We start from the raw sequence: 14,419 nt of genomic DNA, 5'->3' as shown, positions 1-14,419 counted from the left end.
TTAGTTTTCTCAGCTCTGGCAATAGCCTTGGAGGGCTACAGTAGGGCAGCCACTGGTTCATTGCATAGCTGTGTTCAGAGCTGGTCTGCCTAGCTCTGAAGGTCAGGGTAGACAGTGACACGTCTAAACCGCTGGATGTTTCATGAGCACCCCTTTGCTTTCCAGTGCGTGTGTGCAGGTTTCCTTGCAGAAAGCGGGTTGTGAGGCAGATGCTGAGAGCAGTGTGGTGTGCCCAGCTCTCCTGCCAAGATGGTGACTTGCCATGCATCCCAGCCCATGGCTGGAGAGCACATGGGATGGGCACCACACACGTGGAGTCTGCACGTGCCTTTTCTGCCCTTCATGGAGGCCTGCTGAGATCCGACCTTTGCACCGTTGCGGGGAGGTAGGAGGTCAGGGGCTGCGCACATAGCAGAGGGGACAGCTGCTCACCTCCCTTCCCAGGCAGGTGGGACGGCAGCATGGGCAACAATCATTCCCTCCCCTCCTCCAGCACACTGCTTAGACGAGCAGAGGATGACCTGGGGGTTGAGATCCACTGCAAGAAAAAGCCTTACACGGCTTTTTTTCCTTAAAGGGTGGCAAGGATCAAGAGTGTGACTGCTCACATTTCAGGTCCTTCTGTCCTCCTCGGAGAGCATCTCCATGCGCTGTCTCTTTGTTAGGGTAGATTGAAAGGTACACATGTAGCCTTGGGTAGCACCTTTTTAATACAGTGAATTCTTAACTTTAGTAATGCTTCAGTGTAATGTAAGCAATTGGAGTTGTCTTAGGAGGGGCTATGTGAACTCTCCCTAGCCCAGCCGATGCAGCTGATGCAGGCTGACAGCAGTTCATTGCTGTGCAGAGCACAGTGGCTCATATTCTAAAGCTAACAGCTCAGGTTGAGAGGAACCCCCATTAACTAGCTGGGGGGGAGAGGCTGTCTTCCATTAGCTCTACAATTTTGCCGAACTAGAGTCTAGAAATGTAAAGTGATGGAGGAATCGTGAAATTATTGGAAGGCTAACCACCGCTGTTGTTCAGTTCAGCTTGAATTCAGGTCCATGTTCTCATCTGTATTAGCTGGTTTGTTGCATAGCATAATTGTCAAATTGATCCAACTGACTTTTTTTTTGCGTAGAGTGAGTTCTGTTTGCCTTAAAGTAATATGCAACATTTTATGCCCTTGCCTATTTTTTGTTCCACTAAGGCACTAAACACTGTAAGATGTAAACCTCCACAGGTTTGGTATTTTCATCAGTAAAGTCAGTTTGCCCCTTTATATTGTTATATTCTGATGTGTTTTACTGAATATTATTTTTAAGCCTCATAAAATACCAGTATAATAAAAATACTGTATCAGTGTTTTCTGTTCAGTGAAAAAAAATATTCCTGTGCCCTTCATGTTCTGCTAAAGATTATACATATCTGTATGGATTCTTTATCAAATTATAAAACTATTCATCTTAATATATATTCACTTATGGTCTGAAATAGTATGGGGGTTTTTTATGCCACTTGGATTTTCATTAAATTTTTAGATGTATAAATTTCAGAAAATGTCATTGTTTGGTTCAGAATTTGGCAGATGCTCTTAAACATTCAAAGCCATGATATTTCCTGAAAGAAGCAAGTTAGCTGTTGGGCCTCTAACTCTGCTTCTTGCATGTGCTGAACTGGGTGGCAGACCTCCTACTTGTGCTAAAACCGTCACTTTGCTACTAAATTCCTACTGGTATGACAGGGTGGAGCTCAAACAAGAGACAAGTCTGGCAGCCTGGGTCCTGCCTTCTGCTCTTTCATTGACACTGGCTGAGGAATTGTGACAGATACAGTATAAATGGAAATGTTTATTTGTTTTCAGACATATTGACCAGAGGAAGTGCAATCTATCTAGCTTCGTCCTGAGAAGTAGCAGTATGTTAAAAATGTCAGATGTATAAATTGGGGTTAAATACTTCACATATTTTAGTGTAGAAAAATACATTGTGAATTCTAGAAGAGTTATTAACTGCATGCTGTGAACGTAGCTAGTGTAACAAAGCCCTTACTTTCTGTAGTTTAAAGGTTGATATAAAAGGATCTTTGTTTCATAATGACATTAGTCTTGGTTTTCAGTGTTTTCTACCATCCAGATCTAGCAGAAGAAAAAAAATCAAATAAAATGTGAGAAGCTGAAGAGAAGCTTGTGACGTAGTTGAGGAAATCATACTAAGCTTGGGAAGTGCTTAAATAGTCTTGCTGCTAAAAAGTCTATGCTAAAATTCTTGATAAATGTTGGGGGAGGGCATATATTAGCTCATAGCATCTCTGGATTCACCATTTAATATGTATCATGCTTGAAGCATGTGTAGTCTAAGTACTGAGATGCTGTTAATTTCTTTGAATAGCGATATCTTCATAGATGCTTGATTCTTAAGTAAACTGTGACAGTGAATGATTTGACTCTACATTAAAAGTCGCATTTTTAACACCCTGTGTATCTGTAGAAATCTCTGTTACATTTACTGCTAAGAAGCTTCATAAGCAGGTCTTTGAGAAACACTCTTCATAGAGAAAATCCTGTGGATTTAAATGAAGGGCTTTTGAGAGGCGACTTGTCCCTATCAGTTTTGGAGTTTATTTGTTTACAGCTGAGAAAAGGTAGCTAGAGTTGAACGAATGAACCCTTCAAAACCTTTCTGTGGAAAACATGTCTTGTTTTAACATCATCGGAAACACAGTACCAGGTTAAGACTCAGAAGCACTGGTCTTTCTTTAGCCGAAGCATCTATTAATATAACTGCTTCCTGTAATGAAGAGGGAGGTCTGGAGGGCTCGGAGCAGAGTGACGGAGAGGGAGGGGATTTAGGACTAACAGGTGGTCCTGAGACGTGCTGACTGACGCTGAGCTCAGAGCGAGCACACTCTCTGTGGGTGTTCATGGGCTTTCCTCTCTCTGTCTGGATACGTATGTCTGTTGTTCCTGGTGTAGCTGTGGAGCCCTTCCAGCTATGGCAATAAGAAATGACTTGAGGAAAACCATCAGGAGGATAGCACGGTTTTTCTACTGGTTTCCTAAATCATTGAGCAGTTCAAGGAGGAGGACAGTAAAACTTCTCTGGAAGTCTGCTGGTAAGCCTGCTGCTGTGTTTCTTAAGACATTTTTTCCTCCTAAAAAGAAATTCAAAGGGAAAAATAATTTATTTCCATTCAGTTGGTTAACTTTTGCAGGCCAGCATTGTTTGCATTTTTCTATTCTCTGAGGCTCAGTAGGCAAAACTGTAAAAATGTTCTGGAAATGCAATAGAAGATTCATTAGACTTGCTCAGATGAAGAATTCCCTTGCATCCGTATAATTTATTCTTATTAATATTCATGTCAGTGATATTTGGCGTCTTGTTTTTGTAGACCTTGTTTCTCCTTTTGGTATCAAAATAGGAGCTCTAAGATGACTTAAATACCTGCCAAAAAATTATTTGGAATTGCCTTAACCTGTTAATTGATCTAGAAGGCTGTGTGAAGATCAAACCAACTAAAGAGCTTAACTCATTGTACCAGTGTTCACACAAAGCGATGAGCAGCTTAGAGAAAGGGCTTGTGTTCAGCAGTGATGCACTGTCCTTCACTTCCATTTTATCAGCTGAAATGCAGTACCACTCAGCTCACCAGTTAGTAAAAGGCTTTACTCCTAATGACAACTCAGTGCTCTGATCCTCGTCCAGTCCTGGCAGAGAAGCGTTTGCATCTCTCAGATTAGCATTCTCATAAACACCCTTAAAGCCCAAAGAGTGTTTTGTCCCTTTAGTATGGTCTGTTAAAGCTGCTGCTGAGGCATACTCTCAAGGGTCTGGAGGAACATGCACTGCCATAGGTTAGGAATATGAATTCTTTCTTCTCTTCTTAAAGGACTAATTGTGCAAGATCAGTTTTCTTTTGATGAGGACTCTTGACCAAAATAATGTACTTGTCAATTCTGCAAGTATTACAACGTTAATACCAAATTTCTATTTGTTTGGGATGGGATTTGGGTCAGTTCTGCAGTTGAGCAATTTAGTGTTGTACTTCAAATAACAGATTTGTGACTCTGAGAGGGGAAGGACAACTTCTACTGCCTGAAACCTGTCACAGAGACATTGTTGGGCCATATGTCTAAATGACATGTGACTTCTTTCCCATGTGAAGAGGTCCATGGATTTCAAATATCCAGAAAGAAATCCCAGCTCATTGAAGTCTGTGGCAAAACTTCCCTTGACTAAAACTAGAGATTTGATTAACCTCTGTTTGAATATTGATAATCTCAAGTCCTCCTAATACATGAAATCATCATGAATCTTTGTAACATGAGATCATTCCTGCATCTCTTTTGTTTCTGTAAAACCATAAGTGGCTAAAAATTACCGATAAATGCTATTGAGAGCTTTAATTGCTAGCTCAGTTACACACAGGTGAAAATGTTTACATGCCAGTTATCTTTTCCCTCAGTTCTACAAAAGAATAAGTGCATCCATGACTTGTAACAAGAAACAATGTGACCTTTGAGTGCTTTAAAAATAATACTTTTTGTGGTTTTTCTCCCATCTCCCTCTACATCTAGTGGTTTGAGTAAGATTTGCCTTTCTACTATCATTTCAATGTATGTATTAGCATCTCTTTTGAACTGAATTTGTGAATAGTGTCTGAAGTGACCCAGATGTCCTTTCCTACCTGTGCAATGAGATGATTATCACAAAATTATGGTTTTGGTGGAAATGTGACATTTTAGCAGAAGGTTGCACCCAAGCAGAAAAAATGTCAGTGTGAAAATTCAGCTCAAACTTGAAACCAATCTCATTGAGTAAGTCTGTAATAAACTGGAATCTGAAGCCCTGGTGCTCCTCTCACAGGGGAGGGGATACAGCTCCTGTTTGCACTGATGATTGCTGTTTAGTCTTTATAAAGACAGCAAGTGGCATGAAACCTTAACTACACTGAAGACCGTGAACATTTCTGCCTTTTTCTTGAGTGGCCAGAATTTTCCTTGGGTTCTTGAGGAATTACCAAATTACTCACATGCTTCCTTAACTCCAAAACACCATGTTTTGGTAACTCTTAACCAAAATGCCCTTCTGTCCTTCTGAGAGAGTTCTCCAACACATAAGCTTAGTCTGAGCAGTACTGACCATCTAGTTACCTTGGTACACAAAGAGATTTAGCCTCGCCTTCAACATACTAGAGTTTTCAGCTTTATCTCTGCCTTTGTCTTTCTGCCAGATTTTGCACCAGTGTTGGCACTAACAGAATTTTTCGGTTGGGTCAGCAAGGATGAGCCAGCAGACCAATTCTGCATCGCTAGGCTTGTTTCACAGATGAATAACCCAGCTGATAATTAAAGTTTCAATAATACTTACTGATAGTTTTTAGCCACTTATGCTTTAACAAATAAATTGATGTTTTAACAACAGCAAAAGAGAAACTTCTATTATTTGGATGCATTAGGAAGAACAGAGATTACATTCTCTAATAGGCTGTCATCATAGATCTTGTGTGATATCATACATCATTTGAACCAAGGGATGAGCACTGTGCCTTTGCATGGTACCCTCAGACTTGTTGCTTTTGTTGTGCTTCTGTCACTCATGTCTCGGGATGCCTTGTCCTCTCTGCCTGACCCAGAAACAAAATCTGCCGAAGCACAAAATTAGTTTTTAAGTATGACAGTGAATTCAGAACTGTTATAGGTCCCTGTGTTCAGAAAGTTGCATTTGATGCAATTTTAGAAAGAGCTATCAAAGCATAATTAAGTTGCTGTTCCTAAAAATCCTTAGTTTTCCAGCCTGTCCTTGGATGGATACTTTGGGATAGTTGGCCACAGACTATTGCCTACAGCTAACATGCTCCTTTCTAAGCTCTAAAAGAAGGAAGAAAATTCGAGGGTGGTCTTCAGTAACTTGTTTTGATTAAATTACTTACTGAAGGACTAAAAAATATCTTAGACATGGTTCAGAATATACTAAATGTAGCTGATAATGTTTTAAGTGCATTTAGTTTAGTCAAAGGTACATAACATTTTCTAAGAGGCTTAAACTGAGGGATGTAGTATTTAGAGTTCTAGAGCCTTTATTTCTTTGAAATATATTTGAATTTTTTCCACAACATCTTCATAGAATTTGTGTTGACACATCATATCACTAGAAGTTTTATCATGATAAAGTACATACATACAGGGAGGGGTATTGAAACACAATGGAATTGGAAAAAAGTATCATAGAGGGCCATGATAAGACTAAAGAAAGCAATGATCAAAAAAATCAAAATAGACAAGTAGCTCCTATTTTCTCTGGTTTATAGCAGAGGAATAAGGTGAGGGATGACAAATGTAAAGCAGATAAAAGGAATTTTTAAAAAAAATTTTTATTCAGCGTGTAATTAAATTGTAGAAGTCATTACCAGAGGATGCTGCTGAGGTCAGGAATGTAACAAGATTTAAAGAGGGTCTGGAAGAATAAGAATATTCAATATTATGACAATTGAAGCTACAAGAAAAGCTTTGAAAGAGACATAAATCTTCTTGCTTCAGGGTTTAAGCTAATTTTTAACAATTAGGGATTAGTTAGAGATAATTTTGTGGCCCAGATCCCACAACTGTTATTGTTTCTTGCAGTTTCTTCCAAAGCAACTAATGCTTACCACTGGCAGAGATGATCTTATGATCTGCATTGATTTAAATGTTTATGACATTTTTCAGGCTTATACAGGAAAAAAACAGATTTTAGACCTGTTCAGAAAAGCATCCCATAATATTCTGTGGAAAACATGTAAAGCACAATGCTTGCCGTCATTTTTTTTACTTTGACAGAACTGCCTCGGTGGCAAACCTTGCTTGCTCTGAAGCTGTTATAATAAATAAAAAAACACAGCAAATTAAGTCAATCTGAGGTGGGTGATTTTGTGTAGTTGTGTTTCTTGCCAAATCCTACTGGCTCATGAAGAGCTTTATTCTCAGCTCTCGGCTGGGGACGATTCTCATCAGTTTGAGCTGCTGCCCTACCAGGTACGTAGGAATGCTCTTTCAGAGGGCAGAAAGTGAAAATTTATTGACAAAATCTTAAACTAACTGTATTTCACACAGCCTGAGGTTGGTTTTTACCCTCCGCTGTTGGTTGGGGTTTTTTTGCAATTTTCCTCCCCTAGTGTGTTACTCCTTTAGACCTTCTCTAATATTAAAGTTAGTATTTTTACTGACTTTGAAGGATTTTTGGTTAGAATGGTCAAGTGTCCAGTATAAAATCATGTTTATGTAAGAATATGTGTTATGCAAAATAAATGGAAACTTGTACAGAGGTTTGATGATACCCCTTAAACTTACTATCTCCTAAAAGAATTCACATGTAAAGTTTAACTGATCAGACAAAGAGAAAAGTCAGCCTTTGAACTCTCTCTCCAAAATATATCCAGCTGACAAAATAAATCTATAACACATATAGGAATGGAGAACATAATTTTAGTGTCATATGTCAATTTAGAGCAGCTTAATTTAAAATTTTTGTGAATTAATTTCTTATTTTCGTATTTGGCCAGGTAACATATGATTGGTTATGCTTTAAGTGCCTGTGTCCTTACATGACCTCTTTAATCAGGTTATTCTGGGAATAGTTTGGGTATGTAGAGGTAGCATACCTAGCATTTGTGAGACTGTGTAGCTGAGTAATTAATGAAGAGATAATGTCACTGTATTTCTGTGTTGTCAAAACCCAGGTGGTGAAAGCCACTGCCTCCCCTGCTCTCTCAGAGCGGTTGCATATCACACCTCTACAGTCCCTGTAGTCAGATCCATGTCTCCTGCATGGATACCTGCAACTGTCTAGTGAGTACCTATATGTCTCCTGTATTTTTAGTAAAAAAAGTTCACCTGGCCATCCCCACAATTCACTGAGGCCCCAGTTCTCTTCTGAGGATCAGCTGTGCTGTGTGTAGGAGCAGTGCTCTGTGGTGTGATGGATACCTCAGGCCAAGCAAGGGCTTGCAGATCTTGTGGAGGGGTAGTCAGAAGGAGAGCATCGATCTCTGGTAATGATGGAGAGAGTTTTGGCCCAACACCGATGATGATAAATGGAGTGTAGGGACATTTGGGAACTGTGGCTCTGGAGCATTCAAGCTCACATGGGTGGACAAGATGGTTGCCTCCAAGGGAATATCATTTGAAGGATTAATTAGCTGTCTTTGGGAAAGGCAGGAGAAGGACACTGTCTCAGTGGAAGCCAGCTTGGATGTAAATCAGTTATATTTAAACCTAACATGGTAGCAGACAAGGTGAGCTTATGACTGCAGGTGGCTGTTCCGGAGCATGGATCCAGCAACCCAAGGTCGCATCTCGCTGGGACTTGCTGTGGTGGGTAACCAGGATTTCTGATCCAGCCTTTTCAGACTGCTGCATCTTTATGTCCTGAACGTCTCGTTCATGGCTATGAGTTATGTAGTGCTGGATATGGGTAGGATACTGCAGCAGATTGGAAGTAGGTAGGAGATGATGGCCTTTTAACTATCAGGCCATACATACAGGTTTTCTGCCTGCATTAGGACTGAGTGCAGTCCTTTCGGTTCATATTTGTTCATCTACTTCGGACATTTCAGACCATTTGATCTGAATGTTCTTAATCATCATTCAATGGCCTGTGTCCAATGTTCATTTAAGAATACATAGATTATTAATGGAAGTGTTCCATTTAAAGATCTTTTGTGTTCTGAAAGCATAATTTTAGTTTCTAGTCTCCTCTTCAAAAACATCTCTATGTGCTTTTCCTATCTTTTTTCATTTTAAGTATTTCTTGTCTGATTTGCTTAAAAGTGCACTTACCTAGTTCTAGAGGAATCTGTGTTGGCATCTGTAATAAAAAAACATTTATTAACAAAATTAAAAAGAAGATGGGTGCAAGATGTCAGCGTTAACAGGTCATTAAGGTAGTTTAAAGTTAATTGTAGAAGAAACACATCATACTTAGTGACTGGGCAGTAAAACATAATTCAGTGTTGATAAATATGAACAAAACCATATGGGGAAAATGCTGACTGCATATACAGAGCAGTGGCTTCTAATTTAGTGATACCACTTGGAAAACAGAATTAATCATGTAGATGGTTCTCTGAAGAGACTCTTCTCAATGTTCAAGCTAAAAGGGAACTGAATATATGGAAGTGTTAGGAAAGAAATAAAGTGAAATCCCAGTAAACCGTGCCATGCCCACATGTCATATGAAGCAGTTTGGTCACCCTGCACTCTCAAAAAGGGTATAGTAGTATTTGAAGATACGAGAGAAGACTTCTGATTATCAGAGATTAGTAAACTCCTACAGACTGGGGTTTTTCTGCTTGGTAAGAGGCAGCTGCAAGAGAGTATGCTTCTATATTAATAAGAGCAGCGTGGAGAATTGCAAACAGCATAGTTCTTTACCATTTCTCATAGTGTAAAAGTCAGGGCCACACCGTGAAATGGCCAGACAAGGGGCTTAAAACAAACTGCTCTTTCACATACATATGCATGCACATAATTCAGTTGTGGAACTGACTAACACAGGATGTTTAGGAGACTAGGAGTATAAATGTATTCAAGAAGGGATTAGATAAATTAATGGAGGAAAGAGCCATCAAGGGATATTAAATAAAAAGGTGCAGATACAGCCTCTGGCTCATTTATTTAAGTTGCAGATTGCCAGAGAGTAGAAAGGCACAAGGGGGAAATTTCACTCAAAATTAACTTTTTTTTTCCTCATACATGTTCACTAAGCATCTGCTGGCAGGCTCTTCCCAGGGCAGGCTACTGGCCTAGATGGATCTTTGGTCTAACCCAGTCCATTTGTTCTTGTGTTTTTCAAGTGCAATGCTGATAAAAGCTAGGCAATATGAAAGCATCTCTCATTATTGTTCATTTCTGTGTAATTCTCTACTCATGAAATAACTTTTTAGTTTTTTCTGTCATTTGTGAGTCTGTATTTTTCCAACGGAGATGCATTCTGTGAGTGTCTGGATAATCCATGGTATGTTTTTCTCTATGGTGGTTATCATTCACAGCTCTTACCAGTCATGTGGCTTTTGCAAATTGCATCATGTGTTGTTTTATTCCATTTCTCAGATAATTAGATGAGACAAATGTGGCATCCCACTGAATTCCTTTTTCCTTGGCTCTACCAGTTTTAAATGAGACAAGACGAATCTCTATGCCTGCTCTGCCTCCCTTCCAAAGGAAAACCCTGATTTGTACCCAGAGAGTTATTAAGATTTTCATAAGCCTGTAATAAATGTAAGAAAAAAATCTGTTCAGAGACTGAACTTCATCTCACAGGCACAATGGCTGCTTGGATCAGGATTACTGAAGTGAATGTCCACAACGTGTGAGAGTGTCAGTATCACCAGGAATTGCTAGTACTATGCCTCTTGTGGACTTGTTCTTCTGAAGTATTTTGGAAGATTTAATTTTACTTTCTGCTGCCACATTTTTTCTTTCCTTTACCCACATTATAAAATAGGCTGTTGGAAGATGCTGTTTCTCTCCACTGCATCTCTTTGCTGCCCTGGGAGCTTGTAGGAAGACAAAATGAAGTTGACCAACTGTACATTAAACTGACCACCTCCCCAGTATATCTGCGACAAGGTCCACTATCAGGGTGGGAATGATGACCTATAATGTCTGAAATAAAAGCTGTGGATTGGTCATTTATGAAGAGGAACATTAATGAATTAGTAGTGTGGAATTACCTGTTTTAAAGAGATAATGTAACATTAGAACTTGATATGTAAACATAGACCAAGCTTGGATGCAGCATGCAAAAGCATGCTCAGAATTGAGCTGTACTCAGCGTTAGACATGATCAGTACAGAATACTCTGCACGAGCACAACTATTTTTGTATTAAGCTTCATTTAATTTAATGGATTTGATTCAACTTTTTTCTCATCCCACATTTAAACATAAGAGACTGCAGGTTTGGTCTAGCAGGAAGTTCAAGTTTTTAGATTTCATGTGATCTGTCAGTTAAAGGTCTGGCTTCTGTCCTTCTAGGATATAATTGCTGTTTTTATCTCCCCTAACAGAGTGATCATTGATCCTTCAGCAGCAATTCAGAATGAACTCCCAATGTTGCATTCAGGTAAAGCGGGTAAATCAGGTCTCTTTTGAGCTCTTAGGATCACTTTTTTATAATCCATCTCCTCCATGAACTCAAAGTGGTACCTCTTGTCCACTGTTAATTCCAGCAAGTAGAGAGAGCTTATTCGCTCAGGTCTGGTCAGGAACTCACAGCTTCTTGGCAGCTCAGGCAGCTAGACCTAAACCATACTTTTCTTTACAGTTCTTACTTTTTGGTCAGGTTTCTTCTAAAGGGAAACCAAAAGAAAGTGCTGATTTGTGAGTTAACCCTTAGCTGGATGTTTGGGGGGCTCAGCAATAGAGGGCACTAGAGCAAACGCTTTCAAAAAGCAGTATTGGTTTTGCATACAGAAGAGAGCTCACTACTTTTTTTTTTTTTTTTTTTTTTTTTTTAACGTGGAATGCTTTTTCCTCCCCGTTTGTTTAGGTTTTTAACGTTGGAAAGAGGCTAACAGTCAGAGCAAATGGAAGTCCCAAAATACCAGCGGGACACATAGTGGAACTGCATAAATACTTTGGACCAATTTTTGACTTTTTAAACAGAAATTCTTCTGTTACTTTTCATCACATTTGCAGTGCAGAAGTGTATGCAGCCATGTGTTCCCAAGACAAGTGTTTAATGAATATAAAATCTGATGCCTTTAATTGTGTCAAAAGTGGATTTTAAATGCATTTTCTGAAGCTGCAACAGAAGGAAAGCCAGGTGTGAGGAGCTGGTGCATCTACGTCCCCATCCTCGTTCAGGCTCTGTTCCCTCAGAGGTTGGAAATTCAGCACATGTTCTGGTCTGCTGCGTTTTGTGGTCTCCATATGAAAACATAATTTATTTTAAAGACAACCTGGGCTGCTTTTAAGTAACTGGCAGAATGTACTGGGTCTGGTGAATTAGTCTGGTAGTTAGGGTCCAAATGCCAGTGGGCAGATTTGTCAGAGGAAAGAGGCTGTAGCTCCTGTTTTACCATTGTAGCCACTTAGCTGCCACGTCGCTGCTGCAAGCATAGCTCAGTGCAACACCACGGCTCCTCTCTGGCTGCTTGGCCTTGTGGAGCAGGTGGGAGAAGGCAGAGAGAAGCAGTTGGCATTGGCTGGGCAGCCACTGGTGTCCATCCCTCTGCCCACTTCCAGCCTGGCTCTGGGGGCTGCCTGTGGCACAGTGCAGGGCTGTGAGCTGGCTGCCAGCCAGGGACCAGGCCTTGTGCTCTTCCCCTATGCCGCTCAGTGATTTGTAGAGATACTCAACAACTACTGCAGCCTTACACAAGTAAGCATAAAAGGAAGAATTACTAGTTTTTTGGGAAATCAAATGTAAATAAATTCTTGTAAGTTGCTCTCCAGGCCAGGTCAAATCTAGGATTTCATCTACAGGGCACTTTTTTCTTTTTGTGGCATAACCTCACTGCAGTTTGTTAATGTCAGAAACAGAAAATAAGGCTTGTTTTCTGTTCCAAAATCCTTTTGCTCTTGAACTGAAGAAGAAATATGGCTGCTTTGTGATACCTTGGTTTTGTCACTGCCACAGGTGATCAGTAAAGTCTCTGCCGGTCCATCAGATTTTTGCTGGTGTTTTCTCCTGTGAGCCTGTATGTGATGGGTGCCTGGTTTGCTGTGTCAGCAGTAAAAAACACTTTCTGAAGTCTTTTGTGAAAGAATAGACAAGGTGATACATCAAGATATCTGCTAAGTTTTATTTCAATCCCTTGTTTGAAGTTACTGCTCAGAGGAATTTGGCCTCATCACCCCTATCTGGCATGGAGGAGCTGTAGTCTCTGTCTGCTGGCTGGAATGAGCAGTTGTCTCTCTGAGGTCTCGTCTCTGGAAAGGTGCTAGCGGGAGCTGAGCGCTTAGTCATTCCCTTCGCGTTTGCTGCAAAGCATGGGTATGATTTGCTAGTCTTTGCATTTATTAACAGTTTGAGTCTTACCAGGTCTTGCTGTTTTCATGTGTGGAACTTTGGAAGACAGGAGGAATTGCAGTGCTACAGGGTGTTTAAAAAATCTGCTAAATCTTAAGGTTATCTTAAGGTTTTTGGCAGAGTGTGCACCTAGAAGGGAACCTCAGAAAATTAGCCAGGAACATGGGGAGGAGAAGCTTGCTTGCTTGAAACCCCCTTTCCCAGTTTCATTGTTTCATGTTTGGTCTCAAAGCTCAGGGCAGAAGGAATGTTACCAGCTTGAGGAGCTTGTTTCTCAAGGTGTGCATTGCAATTCAGACATTTTTTTTGGAAGGCTGTAGAAGCAGAGCCAGCTTAAAGGTATAGCCTGGAAGTTTAACTAAAGAATGCCATAGATGTCTGTACATCAAGAGGACCTAAGGAAGAAGGAGAAATGAGGTATCTCCTCCACATGCTGGCATTACCGTGTGGTGTTCCCGTGCCTAGTTAACTCCAGGGGAGCCCTTACAGGGAGGAGACGTTTCAGGCTGGGGAAGGAGGGCTCAGTCCTGTACCCCTCAGTCTGCCTCCAAGAAATAGGCAGATCTAAGACCTCCCAAAAACACAATAGCCCTGGGGTAGCCTCAGGAGGGGATGTGGCCTGGCTCTGCAGCTAGCTGTGATACTGAAACAGATAAAGGAGATTGTGAGAAGTAAATATAATCTGAACTTGTATTTTCATGTCTTGTGCTTTTCTTTTTAAAGTGTTTCCACTGTTGTAAATTTGTGTTTTAACCCTTACATCGATTGAATGAAGTAAATGTTTTCAACCTTGCTTACAAACAGGTTTTGTGATTGTTTCAGGGTGGTCTGGCAAACACTGGGTGTTCTGTTTCTGCAGGAACGGTGACTGTAAACAGGACTGCACACAGAGCATTACCTGCCCAAAAGAGGTGTAGTAGTTTTCAGGAGCATTGGCCTGTTTATAGGCTGGTTTTATAGGATCCTAGGTTTGTGTCAGTCTCCTGTGACAAGTCTTAGCTGGAGCCTGTTGGCAAGCACTAGAAGGAGGGAGAAGACCTGAGACTGTTATCATGTTGATAAAAATGCAAACGAGCTTCACAAACAGATTAAATTGACTTTAATTCTTTAATAGCTCCAGAGTAAATCAATGAGATTTATGTTCCTACGTCATTTAGGGCCAGGTGCTCAGAGACATTTAAGCATCTGAGAACCAGGGTAGATGTTAGTAGCTGAAGATAGGCATTAACCTTTCCTCATGCATGGTTTTTACAGTTGCTGACATGAAGAGTGGACAATCCTCCCTCAGTAGTCAGGGACCTTCTCTGTGGCAGCTGCCAGCAAGCTTACCTGGCTGGCAGTGGTCTCGAAGATGCTTCATCCATGCGAGTTTCTACATCCCAGTTCTTCATCGTGCAGCTAGATGGCAATGTCTCCTTCCACTCT

At 40.5% G+C, this 14,419-nt stretch overlaps 1 protein-coding gene across 1 annotated transcript in view; it reads left to right on the top strand.

Annotated features, from left to right (window-relative positions):
* The first annotated feature begins 2,975 nt into the window (after window positions 1–2,975).
* The window catches only part of RASSF3 (Ras association domain family member 3), a 98,965-nt gene continuing 87,521 nt past the window's right edge, over window positions 2,976–14,419 (top strand). Inside the window, exon 1 of the mRNA XM_074827304.1 lies at window positions 2,976–3,096. Within this exon, the coding sequence (XP_074683405.1) occupies window positions 2,976–3,096 (121 nt within the window). The remainder of the gene's footprint in view (window positions 3,097–14,419) is intronic.

The sequence above is a fragment of the Strix aluco genome, chromosome 5, assembly GCF_031877795.1.
Source record: "Strix aluco isolate bStrAlu1 chromosome 5, bStrAlu1.hap1, whole genome shotgun sequence".
NCBI lineage: Eukaryota > Metazoa > Chordata > Aves > Strigiformes > Strigidae > Strix > Strix aluco.
The sequence above is the reverse complement of the archived record's forward strand: the minus strand, read 5'-3'. Positions and strand labels throughout refer to the sequence as shown.